Consider the following 22,251-nt stretch of genomic DNA (forward strand, 5'->3'; position numbering starts at 1 on the left):
ATGACATACGTAATTAAAAAAAAAAGATTTTTTTATTTATGCTGTGGCTCTATTCAAAGAGAAATTTCCTCGTTCTTACGAGATCATTGACGTTTGTTATGTTTTTCACGTTATTTTTTATTGTGTATTAACTGTTGTTACATCAACAGTGATCAAAATTAAAAGTTTATTAAGTAATGATATTTGGCGTACTTTGACAACAATATCAAATTATAATTTTATCATAACAAATACTTATTAAATCATGTGTTTAAATGCGTTTAGTGTTCAAAATTTATTTTCAGCTGTGGCTAGGGAACGTTGTTTGGCTAAGTTTAAAAAATTCAAGATACAGCAAACGAATAAAAAAGCAACACAACCATCGACTTCCGCAGCTGTTTTGATTCCACTGTGTAACGTAAATGATATTCCAAGTCTTTTGTATACCGTGCGAGCTGTAAACTTAAAGACGGACAGTGGACATATATCTTTTCCTGGCGGGAAAACTGACAAGGGAGAATCTCCAGTTGAAACTGCACTGCGTGAGACCAAAGAGGAAATAGGGTTATCACCCGAAAAAGTCGATATATGGGGCAGTGGGAATACTTTTCCGGGTAGAAATAACAAAATCAGTGTCACCCCTGTCATAGGCTCTATAAAGAATTTGAGGGAACAAGATCTTAACCTGAACAAAAAAGAAGTTGCTGAAACATTTGCAGTTCCATTACAAAGTTTCTGTGATCCGAATAATCAATTTTACACACAGTTCAAGAATGGTTACATACTTCCAGTGTTTGTTGTTAATAAATATCAAATTTGGGGGCTGACCGCATATGTAACTCATGTGTTTTTGAGTTGTCTCCTACCAAAGGATATATATAGAAATGAGTGGATGAGGAAAAAGATTTTTATAGATCATCATATAAATTTACATTGATTCGGTATTTACAAAAAATAATAATAATATTAATATATTTATGTAAATATTTATTAAAAGTACAAAAGCTAACTATAGTTAGTTAAACATTGTATACAAGTTTGTAAAAATTTTACAACATATTAATGGCAATATGGTAAATAATTAAATATGAATAATGAGAAGAAAAAAAGCGAAAAATAAAACGCAAATAAAAAATTAAAATATTTATCCAGGTTTATTCCTTAACAATTTTACATTATATACTAGTGTTAATATTTTATACAATGTCCAATATTTTTTTATGTAGATGCCTCTTGTCTGTATATTGTGAACAAAACAATAGCTTGTATAGATTATTAAAAAAAAAAAATTATTCCAAAATCAAGGCATCATTATCAACAGTTCAAGTCTCAATAAAATGGCTTAAATTGAATCTATGTATTAAAAATAAGTACTTATACTACCTTCAAAAAAGGTAACCGAGGCAGGCAAGAGCACTCAATATGCTTCATAATAAATACAAGTTGATAACTGTTGCAGTTACTGAAAATGTCAAGGCAGAGGCGTTTCGGCTGGCTGAAATACTTACCTACAACTTAAACTACCGCGTAACATAGAATACTGTAAACCAATCATAGTATGTGAGATAACAGTGTTAAAGATTTTTCGTTGTGTACGGCCACTATTCTAGAACTAGATAAATAATATTATAATGTTAATTTCTGCACAGTATAACCTCCGCCGGTCGCAACAGGGTCAAACACGCACCCAACGCCGCATACAATCACCCGTAATAAATTTTGATTGCACCAAATCTTTTACATTTATTATGAAATGTCGAAAACAAACAAAAAAAAAATAATCAAATTGTACAAAATTACAAAAATACTATCAATCACGTTAAGTGAAATCGTTCAATAAAGACTTGGTACTGATTAATAGGATTACTGTTCGTTTGGCTCGTTCACGTCCACGGGGATGGAGGTCGTGAACGTGGGCGTCTCGAGTTCCTCGTGTTTCTTCATTTTGAGCGCCTGAAAAACACATTCCATTAATACGCCATAGATAATTATTGATAAAAAAATTCATAAGGCGCTGCGATGATTTATTCGTTATTATAATGGTGGACAAACATATTTCCTCATGCAAGACGTGCATGATTATTGTATGACAAAATAGAGTTATGAAGAGGAAAGTAATAAGAGAGTCTTATATAATTGTGTAGGAAATCAACTTCTTTACAGGATGAAATTGAAAACTGTAATAAATAAAAAATAATATTAAGTATAGACAATAAAACACGTGGTTCATTAAAAAAATATCTTTTAAAATACTTGTTATATTATTCCTAGTTTTCTTCTAGTAAGTTGTTTTTCGTACATATAATGTATTACAATTATTTTTAGTTTATGTAGAAAAAATGGGGCTTTTTTCAAATTAAAACAAAATTTTGTCGTTTACGAAATAATAGAATTATAGCAAATAATGTCATCGTTTTTTCCGGCCCATTCGATTTCATCCTGTATATATTTATCAGCTAAACATTAATAACATTTGTTGAAATAACAGCACATTTCAAGTGAGTATACGAACACAGAACAGTATTTATACAATTAGACGGGAAACGCCGTGTGGTAAGCTGGTGTGAGAACCTCAACCAATGATAGAAACGTCACTCATGAATCTGTCAAAACGAATACGTCAAAGGAACGTCAAACAAGTTATGACATCGGTGTTACCATATATTAATGTTGTGACACCCGTGTTGCCATATATTAATAATGACATTGATATTTTATTAATGATGTATGCACATTAACGCGACGACACAACAACGTAACGTACCGTCCTACTATCTTCGTCTTTCTTTTGCCGCATCAGCGTCGGCGACAAGATCAAACCTTTGGTAGATAACTGTAGGCGATAGTCATAGATAGAAATAAGGAATAATAGATAAAAAAAGATAGCCATTATATATAATGTTCGATTGGTATAATAAAGACAGACCGTCGCCTGATAGATCGGAAAATTTTGGCTGATAAAGCTAGGTTTAGGTTATTGTAAAGGGCGGTTGACACTACCTGTTGCAGTTTATAGTGGTTGATGATGTCTTGGTCGGCGGGGCAGCTCTGTGTGAAGGCGTCCAGCTGGTACATGTGGTACATATAACGCCAGAGTGCTCGGAAACTCGTCTGTAAAGATATTAACAACTTTCCAATATATATATACATACATTAAATATATATAAGAAAATAAATACTTAAATTCTCATAACATTGAATTTTAGTTAGATGACTCAGAACAAATAAGTGTGAGAAAATCTATTTATATAAATTTAAATTGTATATTAAAGTTATATAAAATCAAAGTAATTTAATGACTCACGGGTATTTCGAAGTCGACGAAGTACTTGCCGGCCACGCGGATGTGCTGCAGACGAGGCATCAGCTCGCAGTCGAAGCAGCACATGGTGTCTCCCGTTAGGAATCTATAAAATATACGAATATTTAAAGTAATAAAAGGCAATTTAATTAATAGTAATTTTTTTAATAAATACAAATATTCTCGCTGGAGAGAAAGTGTCTTTGTGTAGAGCATTTTTGTGCCTGTGTGTTTTGTCTTCATACCTGGTTCCTCTGCGCTCCAGCAGTGCATCAATACGGGCGAGATGCGCCCTCAGAGCAGCGGACTTGTGCTCGTCTTTACGTACCAAAACCAGCTTCAACTTGGAGTACAGGTTCTCTATTAGAGACGCCACTTCTTTATCCTGAAATCATTGATGTCATTTAGTGGAAAGATTAATTAAACGATTGTAAAGTAGGGCCAACGGAACGTGATAAATTTTGTAAATAAATTTGTTTGGTTTGATATAAACAAACTGTATAGAAAATGTTCGACCGAACGTTAAAATTTCAATATATCTTGTGTTTTTTACAGTAAATCTTTATTTTAGTCGCTCTTATATATAACGACCTCCAGATAATGTTTACATTTGTTATCTCCTTTAGTTGGCTCGTCTTTTTGAGTACTGTATTTTTTGCTTCAAAAATTTAACATAGTTTTTATAAAATATTATGGTCTTTATATATAACAAATCAAACTATATAAGAAGGATTATGTGATAGTAAGTATATCATGAAATAATAATTATATTGGCTCAGAAAATACATTAAAATTTATGTTTTATTATAAAACAATTAATTTTTTTATTTTTAATATAATATAATTTATATATATATATATATATATAAACTAATATATATATATATATATATATTAGTTAATTAATATTGAACGAGATCGATCGCGGCAGTAATTCACTGTTGTTTTCGTTTCCTGTTTCGTTACAGCATCTTGTCACAGAGACAGGTTTAAAGTGAAAACGTTATAAAAACTGGTTCTATATGACATAATGCGATCCAACTAGGAAAAGTAGAAATTATACATAGCGTAATAAATCATTGAGAAATTAATTATTTTTTTTTTTTGACAAACTATTTTATTATTATGACATATATATATATATATATGAAAATAGGTTGTATATGATTTATATTATGAACAGTTTTAGAGCTGCGACGAGTTTGTTTGCTGAGTTATTTACTTAATGTTTTAAATACAATAAATCAGATACTTCTATAGCTTTGTCCTTACTTCATGTTCATATAACATTTGAAGTTTTGTTCAATATTATTCTATATAAATAATATACATATTATATATGGTTTTAATTTATAATCGAACATGCAATCGTGAAAAAAATTAAGAGAAAAGAAAAATTTAAAGCTGCGATCAAAACATAGTTTATTTCATTAAGTTAAACTAAAGATTTTTCTTGAATATAAAGCAAATAATTGCGGGTACATATTTTAATATATTTTTTGCTTTACAACAAATGTCTTGTTATTTTAATACCGTGTTTTTTTATAATTATGTTTTTTTAATATTAAAGCAATGTTGATCTAATAATCAAATTAAAATTGGAAAATGTATAAAAAAAATATATTATATCAAAACGAGTAGTAAATGAACCTACAACCTTCGGGATATCACGCGCCGGTTGCTTTACCACTGAACTATCGTGTCTTGACTCGAGTCAATCTATTAAGCGTTCTATGTACATAGCCCTCATATCAAGACGGACGACTTTCTTTGATTAAAGCTCTTTCTTTGTAAAATTTCGCAAGTTTTCGAATCAAAATACATTAGTTTTATTATTCCTTTCAATCCATAATACACCTGATTATTATTTTATAATTGATTTACTACAGAGCCCTGATACGAGAGTACCCTACTTGTATTCTTTGTCAAAGATTACATGAAACGCAACCGGTTATAAGCCCGCATATACAAATTTGTTATTCAAATTTAACTATAATTCAACTAACTGAACATGTTTAATCTAAATGCAGTACAAAAGACTTTAAATTCCCAAAATTCCAAGTCCAAAAGCCGAGTATTGCTATAATTCTAGTAGAATTAATTACTTTACCTGTACGAACAAATTATGCCCTCCCGGCACGCTCTTCATGATGTGTCGCTCTATCTTTTCGTTTTCCAGTATGGCGAGGCCGTTGTCTATCAGGATGGGAGGATGAGTAGCTTCGAAGTTGGTCCTAAAATCTGGCGGAGGCTTCTGCATGTCCACTGTCGTCACCTGGTGATCACGTCAAGCTAAGCTTTTAACAAATCTTGTAGAAATATAGCGAATTTTTTCAGGATCAAAACATTCTTAACGACATACAAATTTGTAGTAAAATTAAGTGTGTATATTAAGTTAATTTAATATGATTCAAGATTAATATTTCCCTGTGAATAACTTTAGCTTAACTCACTTTGAGACTTATAGTTTTTAGTTCCGCTAGCAGGTACAGGTCCATGAAGTACTCCTGACAGAACAAGCAAGCACCTTTTCGCCTGCCATCAATCGTCGAAGCCTAGAATGATAAGGAGTTTGAATTATCACAATGTTAGAGGCGTTTTAATTCGTATTCTCTGATACCAAAATTAGATAAAAAAACATCTCGGTTAAATGATATCTCTAAGACTTTCGCGAGTATTCATTTAAATAAGAATAATATTTTCGGATGTACCACTTTTTTTTTATTAGTTTACTACATGCTCTCGACGTTTCGGTGGTTTTGCAGACACCGTGATCATCGACAAGCGAGATGAAAGTAACTGTCCGTTAGAAGTATGAAAAGAAGACAAAATAAAAAACATCTATTTGAAATTAGTCCTTCCTTAACTATAAATAGAATATAATTTTATTTAAATATTTCGTTTGAAACTTTTAAAATGTATTATAATGTTCTACAATCAGTCACACTCGGACGTATTAGTTGAAATTTTAAAGAAAGTTGACTATTTTATATTTACCTATCTTTAGAGCTTTACCTTTCGCTTTTATAGATACAGGTTACGCTAGTGTAGCTAATAATTTTCATTATAAAACAATTCATCATCAAATCGCAATAGCGTTAAGGCAACGACAATTGTAAATATGTTTTACGTCAATTGTGGAACTCCAGAGCTATGGTTAAAAGAACCTCATTGAATATTCATGACAGCATTGTCTCATGATATGATGCCACAGGTATGACATATGGTACTTATGTACATTAACTTATATAATGCTATTTATACAGAAATAGAAAAACTACATGAGTTTGAAGTAAATATAGTGATAAAAGAATTCTGATAAAACAAAAGTCTTCATAAATACCAAATCAAGTCTCTTAATATGTTCGTCGTATTAATATTTTACACTAATAAAGAGCGGTATTTCTTTGGACAGGCATAATACAGTGGAAATCTTTAGAGAAATCTGACAACGTCCAGGGTGGGAAGGTAGACGCAGAAAAAAATGGTTCAACATTTTAAAATTTTCAGTTATCAAAAAGGACTTTAACAAAACTGGTTAAACAGAAACACTGATTGATTTACTATACTTACTAACGAGTTTGGTTCATCCTTTTTATAGAATATAACAAAAAAGACAAAAGTAAAGGCGGTTGGAAAGCAAAATTTCAAATATTTGAAACAAAACCATAATCTAGGGATTCAAAATAAACAAAATCTATTATAGCATGGAATATAAATTAGAACGACTTTAAATTTTTATATTATAACGACATTGAGCTTAAAATAATATTATTTTTGCCCGTTTACTTAACTGTCTACTATGTAGCAATGTTTTTTCATTGTTAGACCTCGATGAGTCACGGCCCTAAATAGGGTCACAGTGCCGCAAGTTCTAATCAACACAACTTTTGTATGTTTCATTGAATCATCATCACTGCACACAACGCTTCATTATAATAGACTTAACATAAATATCAACGTTACCCTGCTGATAAACATCGACATTTATCAGTTAATAAATCTCAATGAGTGACTATTCGTGATTAATTTTTTTTTATCTTAATAACTATAATAAGAATATCTAGAAAGCAGTATTTATTAGAGGTATTTATAATTCCAACAGATCTAATGACAAACAGCCGGACAAATCTTGAAGTACAAAAAAATGTGCTTTTACGTGAGAGAAACCGCAAACGAGGCCTAGTTAATTATAACTAGGGCTATACGAGTTACATTTTGAGGCGTTAGACGGCTTACATATACCGACATATTCTTTGTCTATTTACCGGTTAAGCGGTTAACAATTATATTAACCAAAAGTGATGGATAAGTAAAAGTTAAAATCGCTCAGATTGATATATTTATCGATAACTGCTACTGTATGTTTAAGATATACAACACTAAAAAACATGGCATTAAAGCGAAGACAGTAGAATTAAATTATACACTAGTCTTGACCAACTAGTGGCGACAATAGAAAAGATGCAATGACGCGTTACAAATAGAAACTGATTCATTACAATTGACAATGAGAACGAGCGGACCATGGATATAATACTATATTTGCATGCTTCACGAACAGATTGGACAGTATTTTATAAATGTGTCTAATACAATTTACATTACAAGGTAAAACTTATCGACAACAGAGGGTTCTACGTTGATATTCAGTACATTAAGTAATGGTTGTAATAAGAAAAAAACACGTCAAACGTTTTCTATTGGAGAAGGTTAAATTTAACGATAATTTTTATTTAGAATCTACGCGTATGTTACACGTATTGCTTTCCTCCACATTCATATCTTTATATATAAAAGAAACTCGTTTCGGCTCCACTGTTTATAACTCAAGAACGGCGGTTTGAGTTTCGCTGAAACTTGGTTTAGACATAGCTTAGAATAAAGGAAGTACTTGGGATACTTTTCATCCGATTGAAAAGAAAAAAAAATAAGTTGATCAAATCCAAAATCTTCTTATCTTGTGTCTTTAAGGAAGAACAGAGTTCGCCAGGTCAGCTATACATTTCTAATTCTGAAACTAACGCAGACGAAGTCGCGGGCGAAAACTAGTAGATTATAATTGATTTTGTTGATTACCTAAAACCTTAAATTAAAACTAATATTTTTGGGATTTACTAAGCGAATTTTTATTATTTTAAATACATAATCCCGACGCGAAGTTTCGGTTACTTTTCAGCAGCCGTGATCACGGGCAGACGAGATGTGAAAGTCTTAGATCTCATCACCTAAAACCTTATTTAAATAATATATTAATCACAACTTAAAATGCACATATGCAAACAAAACATCACCTCTTCCTTGACATTTTGTAGCGGTTATAATAAAAAAAATTATTGCATAATAAAATGTAACGATTTTTTTTTTTCTTAGATTCATCGCCGCGTGTCTAATGTGATAATACAGTGTTAGGTAATTGAGAATAAAATTCAGCTCTTGATGATATTTAACCTACTTTCACAGATTTATTACAAAAAAAAAAAAAATTAGAATTAATTTGTTTCAAATTAGAGGATTGTATTATTTGAGATGGAAGTAGCGTCAGGGCTTTGGCATATAATTAATATATATAGATAGCTTTCAGTTTCTTGAAAACGAAAGCAACTCATATATCTCCTGTATTCGGGCGAGCGGTTTTCGTCTGATTCATAGAAAAAAAGCCTAGAATCCGTCACGGCTGAGAGTACGGTTCGGTTGTGAATAAAAAGCGGTATTGGAACATAACTTTCTTGAAACCGTGGACCGGGATTGAGAGAGTCTACAGAGTCCAATGACCCGCGACGAGAAAACCGACATTTGACCAGATAAACTTCGCGAGCCGTGAAAGTTTAGGTCTCTGGTTACAAGCTACTGTTAGGCTAGATTAGGTTTTGTTAGGTCAGGTTAGGTTTCACATCACAGATTACATATACATAGATCGCGACAGAAATATCTCGAGCTCTTCAAGGTCAACGACTGAAATTAGCGATTCCACTAAGTGAATTCCTAGCGAGAGTGTTTAGGACTGTGACATAACATCGCATGCATACAATTAAGAGACTGACAGTGATAATACGACTCGATGACTTATACATTTTTAGTGCAATTTCCTGTCCGCGTGACCATTAGCTGCGGTCAGAGTGAAATTTGATATCAACCAATGCATTACACGAATTGGTCTCCAATTGTGATCCGAGGATGAGTATTAATAGAATAAACGCAACACACGTGACAAGAATAAATACGTACACAAAACATCTATTTCTAAATTATGTGATGCGATTAATTTTTAGCCCAACGGATTATAAGCTTTTTAACCCAAAACATTATGTTCATTTTTGTATGAATAACTTTTTCGCAAGTTACGCAACGCCTAATAGGACATCATTTATGAATTTTACATTCTCAGGAAGTTGATAGCCGTGACAGCAGTCGGCCATCATCCGCTGTTGCATCACGCGGACATTTGCATCACAATACATAACGATATAATATAAACGGTATTCATAATGTAACAACCTTACAAGATTATTTTAATTTTATATATATATATAACTATGGCCATTGGTGTGCACCTGAATGTGTGAGCATTTTTATTAACCTAGGAATGGCTCCCTGAACTGGCTGGAGCCAGACGCATTTTATAAACAATAGTTGAGTTGGATTTTTAATAACTGTGTTACATTATGAGTTACGTTATACTATATACTGTATTAATGTGCTAGTATATAAAATACGCTATTATTTATCATATACTTTAAATTTTTCAGTAAAATCATTTTGATGGACAACATACTTCAATCACCTTTAATATGAATGGTATGCCCTTATTATAATCTAAATATAGGTTTTTCTTCCTACAAATCACGAACCCGTTGAAATACTATCGAACTAGTTAAAAATCCAGCTGATATAGATTTTTTTTTCGTTTCAGTACTTTCCATACAAATCTCATTCGTGCCCAAACGTGCACACTACATTCCGTCAACGTCACGTAGGTACGTAAAATAAAATATGAAACAAAGATAAACATATTTTAGAATATATTTATAGTAATAAAATCCTAATTAAAGTCAAACTTTTTAACACTAATATAAATAACGTATTAATTGAAATAATTTTAAGACCCATTTTGTACTACAAATTGACGGTGCCATCAATGACGTGGCGGGAATACAGAATATAATTAAATAGCATCTGCGGGGTGTGACCTTATGTTGTTTACTTTTTTTCATATAATACAGAGATGATCTCAACAAGACCACAATGACTGCACGAGCTTGTCTCGCGGCAGTGACGTGGGATAAATTACATGAATCGACTTTGCATAGCAATTATGTTTTGTATAAAAATGTTAATAAATATACAAATGTGACGTCAAAAATAAATTTAGAGAGACTACAAAAAGGGGTTTCGAAATTCGTAAATATCATAACTACGTTTTCATTGATCAATTTAAAAGAAATGGTCTTACTTTACTATTATTTTTCTTTTAAAGCAACAAAATATCAAAACAGATTTTTTTTTAAATTCTGTTTAGCATTTTTTTAAATTGCATTTCGGTCAAAGACGAAACAAAGTTGCCGGAGAATGAACAGTGCAACGTTTTAGAAAGGTTCTCGTACATGACCTCATACAAGAGCTTTAAAAAGCGGGTCGAAACGTGTAGCGCTTACGTAATCCGCAACTCCACAGTCAACTTCACAAATAAGTCTTCACGTTTAATGCCAATGTAGAAAAAAATATATAGAAAAAAATATAAAATAGATTCTATATGTTTAAAAAAAAAAAAACGTGTTAATTGAATTGGAAAATAATACATTGATGGTCATAATTTATACAGAGAGCACATTTCCAGTGTTATCTTTGTTGAATTTGATCTATATATTTACAGACGGCTTCCTTTGAACGGTGAATAACTTCTGCTAATTACTGTCAGCGCACACAGCCATTAATTGTAAATGCATCGAAGACATGCATATTAATTTTCTATCGGAGAACAGAAAGTCAATGTATTATAATTATATATAATTTTATTTTTATACATCAGAGCTAAATTTTGCTTTACTTGCACAGCAATCTATAAATAATTCAATCGTAAGACTTTTCATAGAACAGGAAGAAAAAGATTTAGTCCCTCCGAAACAACGGTAAAAGTCGTAGCGTTAAATAACCATGCTTATGAGTTACCCAACAAATTTACCGCAAGTGAAACCGAGTGGTTTTGCTAGTATGAAAGTGACGTACATACAAAGCTATAAAATATTGTACAAGTATTAATAAAACATATTTGCTGTACGTGCCGACTGCCAGCTCAATAAGGAACATATCGCGAAACAAATTTAAACACTCTATTTAATATTAACGTTTTGATTGAGAACTAAAGGTATTAGAAATAAATGAGGTAGTTTTAAATTAGGATTATAATATGTACATAAATAAAATTTTACCTTTTGTGTTCGGTATAAATGACTACATCTTTTATTATATATGTTTATGTGTATGAGATACTAAATTATTATTTTTTTATTAGGAAGTTTGAAGGGCAATCAGACCCCTTCAAACCTTTATCGGTAGAACTCCAAGTTTTCCAACTAAAAAGATATCCTGAAGGACAACTAGGTATTTAGCGATCTTTATTACATGTGACATTTATACGTTAGAAATAATTACGTCTTTGATATTCCAAAGGTGATAAAGTTATAGAATTTTTCATAGAATTGTTTACACTAACTTCCTCTCTGTCTTCATTTTTTGTTAACTTCAATGCTTCATGTATAAACACATCACCGAATAAAACTAAGAGTAATTTTTAATACGCACTGTATCAAGTTTACTGTCTTCACATTCCACTCGGCGAGGTTACAATATCAGCACGCAACATATAATTTAAAATAATTATAGTACCAACTACATATAATTAATTTATATATCATAAACACCTCATTTATAATGAAAATGTAATGATTATCTCACTGATAGAGATCGCTAAGCAGCCACGTGTTCAACTAAAAACTAAACTACGCCCCTACTACGAGTTCGCATCACTGAACTTAACACACATATTCTAGTTTTTCACTCATATACTTGATATCCTCCGTCGAGATTGATATATGTAAAACTGTTTACTATATCTAGTTTGACATTGCGAACTCGTAGTAGGGGTATAATTGAAGATTTTTATTCAATTACACCCGATCATGATTTTATACTAGATAAATTATAGGTATATCAAGTGATATCAAAGCATTATTTTTAAATCAGACCCAAGTGAAATAGTCTTTTGCTATACCTTTTTTTATGTCCGCGGCCGGTTTTTTAACTAATATAGTATTCTTTATACGTATACAAAACTGTTTTCGACCGTTATGAGTCCGCTGCGAACGTTATCTTGTGCGAGTCGTATCTGATGACGTCACGCAGACGTTTTCACAGCAATGACACACACGTATACTATATATGGCATATAGATAAAAGGACCACTATACAAAAATTTGGTTAGGTTTTTTTTAAGCAATCATAAACGCGGTACAAACTAGACGTTTATTTGCGACATTCTCCGAGTTTTTATTGCATCGAAGTCTATTTCTTTTTTACGTAAGATCTTCCAATTTTATTAACAGTAAATTTCGTTGACACCTAACGATGGAATACACCAAGATTTGTATAATACTATATTTCTCAATTATTCACTATAAATCACAAACATACGGACGTCATTTTTAATCAATGTTATCATTTACGAGTGCTGTTATAAGCACTTTCATTGCCATCTCGTTTTCTGTATCACAATGTAGCACTACAGTATATTGTAGCATCAAATGTATAATTTTTTAAATCAATCATCAAAGTAACGAGGAAAATGAAGCGGAGACATTGTTTGTAGGTCACCTTATATATATATTTAATTATAATTTTCTGATCTAATCAGATTTAAAGTTAGGACTACAGAGTTATATTAGTGTTTTAAACCTACTAAAATTATGCTTCTGGATGTGTGGATGTTTGTTGCTCTTCCACTCAAAAACCACTTATCGGATTTTGATGAAATTTTACAATAAGATAGCTCAGACATCAGAGTAAGACACGGGATAAAATTTACACCGAAATTCCGTGTAATCACTACTAAATCAATGTTTAATAATGATATTGTCGATGCCGTCACGTAACAGCATATAAATGTCGCTGCCGGTAAGTTGCAACTAACGTTTTAACATTTCTACATTTCTCTTTGGGCCTTATTCAGAAGTTCACACGGACGAGGTCAGGAAACCAAACTTGTTTATGATTAAAATTTACAAGCTATACATTTATTTTTGAGTAACATTACGTATCAATACTATTTAAAGACATTAGTCACGTCGGTACATTTATCACTTGACCGTAAATTCCAACGTCCTTGTGTGTGGTTTGCTGTTTGCGTACAATGTCATTCTACTTAGCTCCTGAGTGTTAGAGACGGATTATCTGTTATCTTAGTACGAGTATATATTATCTGAACTGGACACCTAATGTTTAAAGTATGTCACGATTAGCGGATGAAAAACTTTACATTGGCTATTCGAACTCACACTAAGTATACTTGGTTTGTTAAAGACGAACTTAAAAGTAGTTTTATGATTATAGGTAAGCTACCAAAAAACTTATATACGTACATAAATTTTCATACCTTGAATAAATTGTAGTTGAGCGTAAATAGTTATACCGTCTTTATGTGAACCGCGAACAATAGTATGACAGTGGTTGCTTCATCAGACTGTGCTATATAAAATTCGAAATAGTTTTGAAATAATTAATGGTCGGTTATTTTTCTGCTGGTGAAGCTGAAGACGTGTCTACCACCACCAGGACAGTATTTATACATAGCTTAAGTTATCACCAGAAAAACTTATATTACAGGAAGACATATTGCTATCGGTGAAGAAGACTGCTCATTTATTATAGTTACAATAATGAAATAGTCTACAAAGCATTCATATATCTATATATATTTATATATATATATGTGTGTGTGTGTGTATGTGTGTGTGTGTGTGTGTGTGTGTGTATGTGTGTGTGTGTGTAATCTCAAAACATAAGAGGTTGTAGTAATAACGATAATATAAATAATTACATGTCAATTATAATAGATATTTTAACATAATTAATCTTTTTAGTAATATTTAATGAGTTTTTTTTTGTAATTACTAACGATTGATAAACATAGAAATTGTAACTTCAATATTAACAGTGTGTGATAGTTATCAATTTGCAATCGAACTGATAAGATCTCCAAGGTGCCTGTCGCTGGTCTGGCTAAAGGTCATATTGTGTTTATCATTTTATTTAACGAATACAATAACAGCTATTTGAAAAACAACCTGATAGAAGTCGATAATTATTTTGTACGTATTCAATTCAACATATAGATATATATATGTCTCTATTAAATAAAATCGTTAAAATTGTCAAACGATTAACTATTATTAAAATGAAATTAGTTATTGACTTATACTAATACAATCGATATAGTTTTAAGTGACACAGAAAATAACTTATAAGAATTATTTTCATTAATAACAATGGTAATCCCAGTAATCTTAAATCTCTAAATTTCTTACGCTGAAAAATTTTATAAAAGAGAAGAGAACGTTCAAATTAATAAGGTTTTAACGGAAGTTAAGTGAAACCTTCGACTTCGAAGTGGCACAAAGGAGATAATCCTCGTGTCTCAACAAATACGGGTTAACAAAACAGTATAATCTTATCAAATTCAACACCTAACCTGACTTTACAATATAATTACAATACACATATACTATACACATAAAATAATATTGCATAAAAATTTATTTGTGCAAAATGACTCATACGATACTGTATAACGAGATTATAAGGAGAGTTTAGGTCGTAAAAGATATACATACATATATAGTCATGTTTATATAAATATATGTGTATTGGTCAGAAGTAAATTGAACTGATGTTAAAAAATTACGTTATATATCATATCACAAATATAATAATATAATTATATTTTGTTAGGTTTCTCATACAACGTAATAGAACACCTTGTACACCTTTTAATCGTCTTCAATAAAGAGGTTCTTAATACGACTGTGTATATTCTATGTGTGTTGGATAATGTTTAACTTGTATTATATAAGAACGAATGAATGAAAGAATATCTGATCAGTGATACTCGGACATTATGCTTTAATATTGTAGATGGCAATGTTTGTCAAGTGATCCAAGTATGACCTTCCTTGAGATTTTCAATACTTTTTGTCTATGACTTAATGGTGTTTATGCATCTATGTAAAATCTAACGTATTGGTACCAAACTACAAGTTTGAATTAAAAAACTCAAAACAGAGAGTTTAAACATTTAATTAATTACGTCGATGCTATCGTGTGTGATGTATTTTCAATGAAAAAATGTAAACCGTCCGTTTAGTTCGACGATTTGAACCTGGTGGTAGGCTTGGTGCTTTCGCGAGAGAAGCCGTGATCAAAACATTGTATGTAATCTCCAATAGCTCTTCCCCATCGGGCCTGTCCTCTCAAACCGGAGTAAAGTCATTCCGGTTTAGCAATGACTCATCGACCTCTTCTCACAATACGCTTCGGATTCAAAATTTTAACACACTACGAACGACAAGCTCATGTTTTATATATTAGAGAAAAGAGTTACTGAGTGTTAAACTTACAAATAGTAATTTGCTAGTACGAAAAAATTCGAAATTCAAACGATATTATGCATAGAGAAATCCCATTAATATATTAAAAGAGGTTTGATTACCAAATCCGAATGTATACAGCCAATATCGACAACGAATTGAATTAAGATGACACAAAGAGTTATAATGTAATTGTATAATAAATTAAATTATCCGTCCGAAAATTATATTTCGTTGTTGATTGAAAATAGCGGTAATTGTTGGCTTATTGGGAATTTCGACTTTATTGTATACAATTTAGAGTATAATGTGTCTAGAATAAGACATACATATATAACTAACTAATATACGCAGTTTCGGTAACGTTTTTTGACATATTAACAAAATTGAAATTGCACAAGAAAAACTATGATATATTTTCATTAGGTGAAGATTTAAATTTTCTTGTAAATAAATAAAACTTAGAAAAAATAATAGGAATCAATTTGCTTTTACGAACGGGCGGGAAAGGACTTATTTTATTCCTATATATGTATTGGTCTTTAACTTCCTCGGCAGAAAGAAATGCGTATTAACAACCATAGAAACGCATATTAAAAGCCAGTTTATACGCAATGCATTTTTATATAAAATAAATGTTTAGATCGTATGTAATTTGAACGGAACTTCAAACGTTAAGTTTAACGGTCAACAGCTGTCGGCTGCCATATGCGGGTATATCCGACCCCTGTACACCAACGGTGGAAATTATCAACGAGACGATCATATATAAAAGATCTATTTAAAATTGACGCTATATAAAATCATCTATACTTTTATACACATAAATTTTAATAACCAATTTAATTAGAACGCACCTGTTCTATTTCTCGTATGCGTTCTGTGCTTTTTATTTTTGTATTTTATAATAAAAATTGTAATAGAAAACAAGATGGAATAACCTTTTTTATTTATAACGATGTAATTGAGAACAGTATCCAATAGTCGTCATGTTATGTGTACGTCAGCGGGACCCCATTTAAAGTGTTATTACTAGTTGAAAATATCATTAAAAGTAACAAAAAATATTTGTACGTTCAATGGAATCTATTACTAATAATATTATATAATTTTCAGCTATTTCGACAGTCTGTCTACAACTTCATATTATAGTAAATTTTTTCATTATATTCTAAAGGAACGAGTGACTCTAAATCACTTATCAATAGTTGAATCGTGATTACAAATAACGTACTTTGATAATAATAGATAAGATATGATTAAGTAATATGTGTTATGATAAAAAAAAGACAAACGTCTGCTCATTACATTTTAATTTAAACGATTACGAATATAAGATTTAGTTTCTGGATTATGAAGAGCTGTTAGCTAGTTTCTACTTTCTAGAGCCATGAAATATCGATTTAGATTTAAATCGTGACAAACGAAAAAAAAAGCATTTTAATACACTTTTGTTGTATTTATTGAGGTGTGAATTAAATTTATATAATTTAGTTAATTTAATAAAGTCACTCACGATAACAATGATCGTCCATACTACATAGTCAACAGTTTTTTTATAAATAAATCTTCTCACATTAAAGTTGTTTGTTGAATGAGAAACGTGAAACTTTTCGTGAGTAGTGTCACGATACGTACTTGTGGTAAGATACAGACTCCGAGGAGATAATATTGCATGTATTATACTACTGATATATAGATACTTTGTTACCATCTATCTGCGATGAGTATATCAAACGACAGATATATTGTGAGAGTTGCATTAAAGTAACGAATTTCGTGACTTGTCTGAATCTATATGAAGAAGATTACTGATTACTTTGATGACATCCACCGCGGCGGTGCTATAAAAACTACAAGCCGATAGTAATATTTTGTAATATGAATCATAATAAATTTAAATTCCAATAAAATCAGCCTTCATCTTTTTTGTTAATAATTTTTTTTAACGCAAACTTTACGTATGTAATATGTTATTAATTTGCGTTTAGGTTATCAAAACTGAGTTCCGTCTATGAGTATACAACTTAGTTCTCGGAGTTATTATGACACAGTCAAATAAATGATCTTTACATTCTGTGGACGTGGCTTCTGATAGTACAGCGATTCGACAGCCTTACTCTATTACATAACTAAATTACGTTGAAACTTGCTTTAACATCTTTTATTATTGCCAAGTCATCTTTCTGTATGGTTCTATTTATAATGCTTGCGAAATATTACTATAATATTAATAAAAATTAAACGTTCTACGTATGGCGTTGCTTATACTGTGAAAATACAACAGATTATAGTTAACCAGCTTGGAGGTATTTAGACAAAAAGGTCGAATGCTAACCGCTAACCTGGATTGGCCTTAGAGCGTCTGTTGTTGTCGGCATTAAAGTTTAAACACAGTATACAAGCCGAGTACAATAATAATAATCTTATTAATTTTATCTTCTTAGTTAGAACATTTCGATTTCTATTAATAAATAACTCGTACGTAGTTGTTATTTTTAATACAATAAGTGCAACAAGTAATGCTTATTTAAAATTTGAATGCGTTATAACTATAAAAAAATATCCAAGAACACTTGTTGTATCAGATAATGTAAAAACACGTAGAGATAAACCGATTCTTTCTATTTACGTAATGTTACATATATGCTACCTTTTGTCATACAAGTTATATGTATATGGCAATCCATGATAATTAATATATTATATGGTTGCCTTCACAGTATTCAAAAATGGAATGATGCTCATTAAGTTGAAGCTCATATAACTTCCTTATTATTAAGACAGTGAAATAGTACATTTAACACAAAAAAAAAAAAAATTGAGCAGTGGAAAACTTAGAAGTCTCAAATTTATCTATGGTCTTCGCCATGGCAACTGTCAATTGTCAACTGTCAATCTGTGTATAAATATTATCTAGGCATGATAATTGTTCGTGTCAGTGGACAGCACACGATCTGTCGCGTGTTTAGTGTCACTTTCCCCTCAGAGAGGCGTCTCGGGTTTTCTGTTTCAAAAGCATGCGCTCTCTAGCATGGAATGCTCATGTGATGCATGCAGGAAGTTTCTAGTCCTAACACAGCGATCGATTATTATAACGACATTCATAAGATATAATTCTTATTGATTCATAGTATGTAGCGTCTCTGTGGTGATATTTAATATCAATTTATCTGTATTTTTTATAATCGATACCGAACCGTTGTTAATTGAAACGTAATGAGTAACATATAAATAATAAAGTTGAAAGAAATTTTATTAATAAGTCTTTAAATAATCACAGTGAAGATCAAATAAATTTATTACAAGTATACATATATTGATTTTAAAATATCTCTTTATCCCAAATTCTTATACATTTTTGAACGGGTTGAACAGATTTTTATAGGACTTATTGAAATAATACAAAAGTGTTTCGACTTGTCTGTAGCTGTCAGCCCTAACGGCTTTGACATCTTCACCGGGAGGGGTGGTTGGCCCGATGGGATCTACCCGTTAAATTCGGGCCTGAAGGGCGGGGGCGTGGTTGTCCCCCCGTTCCAAGGGTGCCTCTAACTGGCCGGACCTCGGCTTAAGACGTCGTTGAAGGGGAGGATGGCATCGGATGATAGGACTGCATGACGCCCCCCGACGGCAGATCGCCGGAGCGACATTTAAAAAACGGGACCTTGTGTGTTGATGTGGGAGTTTTGGGTAGTAGGTGTATTTGTGTCTGCATTGTCGGTTGTTATTTTGTCATCAGGGTCTAAGAGGACGTCTTTAGGACGCCTCTTGCCTATCGGGGGAGTGTTATGATTTATGAACTTCATACTATGAAGATCTTTAGAAACAAAGATATGGAAAAATAATGTTTTTTGATGCTGAAAGATATTGTTCACTATGGCTGCAGGGGCTCCATATTAAGCAAAAATTATGTTATACTAAATCTCCTTAAAGTCCTATACTATCTGACTTTGAGAACTCCACATTAATGTACGACCCTCAATCTAGATTCATGGCCAACCAAGGACATAATTTACTCCTGTGTATATATTGATTCAGACGTCTAAACCAAATGGTACAGTACAGTACAGTCTCACATTTTCTAGAAGATTCCACTATAATCTAGCGTTTATGCAAGGTCATTTGGTACAGAAAAAATAAAATATAACAATAAAATAAATAATCACAAATTATTATGATTCTCATGCAACAAAATACTTAAACAGAGAAATTAAAATTAAACTAAATATATTTAAGATAAAAAGGAAAAAAAGGTGTTTAAAATAAACATTGTGTGAACACTAAATCATTATAACATTATTTGATATTAATTACCTGTTGGCTTTCAGATTGGCTGAATGGATGTGGACTGTTGATTTTAAAACATAATGCAAGTACATAAATCAAATGCCGTGTAACCAATTAAAATTATACCAGTGCTGTTTGATAACTCAATCGGTAATGACTTTTTCACATTAATTAATATATTATTACAGCATCAAAAATATTCTTAATATTAAAACTAAAAGTTATCTGAATGAAAGTGTAAATATATTAGAAATTAATTAAAAAAATTCAAAACCGATTACAATTAATGATTTGAAAACTTACGGAATATATATATATAAATCATGATTGAGCTGTAATAATGTATTACTTATGCATTTAATTTTGCTAGATTTCTGATTTATGTGCATTTTTTTTTTTAATATTTATAATAAAGATTTAATTACATCGTTTAACTCATATCAATGATATCAACAACTAAGTGTTAATTACTCATTAAAATAAATAAGTAATCAACACATATGAAATCTTTTAATGAAGAGTTTGTACAGTTTCAACTTTAAAAAAAAAATAACTTTGTCTAAATCGCACATGATGTGGACTTTTAAAATAAATATAATATAATATTGAGTTTCAAACAAACCTTTTTTTATGTTAAATGCAGAACCTCTTACAAAAAATGTAAAACCTCTTTTGAGGAAATATTTAAATATAGAAAACATCAAACATGTAAAATTGTTAAATTATTTTTAAGTACAATAAAATATTTTTATCAATTTCGATGTTATTTAAGCCGACCTTGTTAATATTTAATCATCTCGAAGCACCATCAGTGTGTTATTGTTTAAAATGATCAATTCTCATCTCATTCTAACAGAATACCATAGAATGCAAATAAATAAAATTCATTAATATTCTTAAATATACAAATATAATATTTGTATATTATTTTGGCAAACAACAGTTTAAGACAATATAGGTTGTGATGACAAACAATAATGTATAACTATATCACACACAGTTAAATAATATCTATGAACCAACTGTGTATATCACAAACCCGACAATACATGTTTACAATAGATTAAACAAACAAAACCATTACCATCATTTATTGAAGTCAGTCAAAGACAATGCCGAGATAATCTTAATGTCGAACACTGGTCTTAATGAATCTACAGTCGTTTATACTTTTAATATCTATACCAATGGCAAGTTTTATACTGCATTGTTGTAACCAAATGATTTTTACTAATAATATCCTTGTTAGCTAATTTACCCAATTAATGTGTCATAATTATTTAATTACTTTGTGTCATGTAGAAATTTTTAGCAGATTTGAGCTTGTGTTACACATTGTTTGACAAAATCATAAATTACTGATGTTTTTGACAATCTGTTTAAGGACATAAACCTTGTATCATGTGATTCACTTCTGGGATTCAACAAATTAGGATATAAATAACATATGACAGCTATGAGCTCATCACTACTATGGCCTTCCAATATCCTGAAAATAAATCAATTTACCACCATGGTCAGCACTCTATCAACAAAAACACAATCTAGTGACCTAAATAACGCGCATAATAAGTGCAGTAATAATATACTTTCATGCATACGAGAGTGCGAGAAGTTTTTATGTGCATCGTAAATGCACATAATGTGTTCGTTTATACAAGCACCATCGACTATCGACTGTTGAAATAGTTCATGATCGCCGCGTATACTTATAGTTGATTCTGTAATCTACATTAAACTGCGAATTACGATTCTACGAACTTAAGACGCCAGCCGTGAATCGTGATGGTGTTGTTGGATTGACCGCAGCCTTTAAATTATAGACACCAGAATATAAAATACCTTGATTATCAGCTCAATCTCTGGAACGTCTCCGTTCGCTGTTCCATTTTCTGCAATTTCATCCGACATCATGAACTCCAAAAACACTAAATTATTAAATATTTCTAAATGCACTCTAAAACACAACCGTCACTGTTTACTTAATTCAACCGACTGCCTTACTTCACTTCAGTCGGTGTGTAAATTCTAATTATTACGATG

General features: G+C 31.1%; 2 protein-coding genes across 3 annotated transcripts; one reads left to right on the forward strand and one right to left on the reverse strand.

The window, feature by feature from the left end:
• The first annotated feature begins 71 nt into the window (after positions 1–71).
• Positions 72–1,386, forward strand: LOC116771167 (mitochondrial coenzyme A diphosphatase NUDT8-like). The gene has a single exon (XM_032662931.2). The coding sequence runs from the start codon at positions 245–247 to the stop codon at positions 914–916; it is 672 nt and encodes a 223-aa protein (XP_032518822.2). The 5' UTR covers positions 72–244; the 3' UTR covers positions 917–1,386.
• On the reverse strand, positions 1,110–22,214 carry LOC116771164 (chloride intracellular channel Clic). 2 transcript variants are annotated; one of them, XM_032662921.2, is made up of 8 exons: positions 22,051–22,214; positions 5,734–5,835; positions 5,391–5,555; positions 3,526–3,665; positions 3,284–3,386; positions 2,980–3,090; positions 2,744–2,812; positions 1,110–1,932 (listed from the first exon to the last, which is right to left on the reverse strand). In XM_032662921.2, exons 1-8 carry the CDS (start codon positions 22,120–22,122, stop codon positions 1,843–1,845), a joined length of 852 nt encoding a protein of 283 aa, XP_032518812.1. In that variant the 5' UTR covers positions 22,123–22,214; the 3' UTR covers positions 1,110–1,842. The 2 variants fall into 2 exon arrangements, with proteins under 2 accessions (XP_032518812.1, XP_032518813.1); XM_032662922.2 differs by lacking the exon at positions 2,744–2,812.
• Between the last annotated feature and the right edge of the window lie 37 nt (positions 22,215–22,251).

This window comes from Danaus plexippus, chromosome 17, assembly GCF_018135715.1.
Source record: "Danaus plexippus chromosome 17, MEX_DaPlex, whole genome shotgun sequence".
Taxonomy (NCBI): Eukaryota; Metazoa; Arthropoda; class Insecta; order Lepidoptera; family Nymphalidae; genus Danaus; species Danaus plexippus.

Coding starts and splice junctions, on each gene's coding strand:
- LOC116771167 (XM_032662931.2), top strand. CDS start 245: ATGTGTTTAAATGCGTTTAGTGTTCAAAATTTATTTTCAGCTGTGGCT.
- LOC116771164 (XM_032662921.2), bottom strand. CDS start 22,122: ATGATGTCGGATGAAATTGCAGAAAATGGAACAGCGAACGGAGACGTT. Junction 5,556..5,733: donor TAAAAACTATAAGTCTCAAA/GTGAGTTAAGCT, acceptor CGTGATCACCAG/GTGACGACAGTGGACATGCA. Junction 3,387..3,525: donor CTGGAGCGCAGAGGAACCAG/GTATGAAGACAA, acceptor TATATTTTATAG/ATTCCTAACGGGAGACACCA.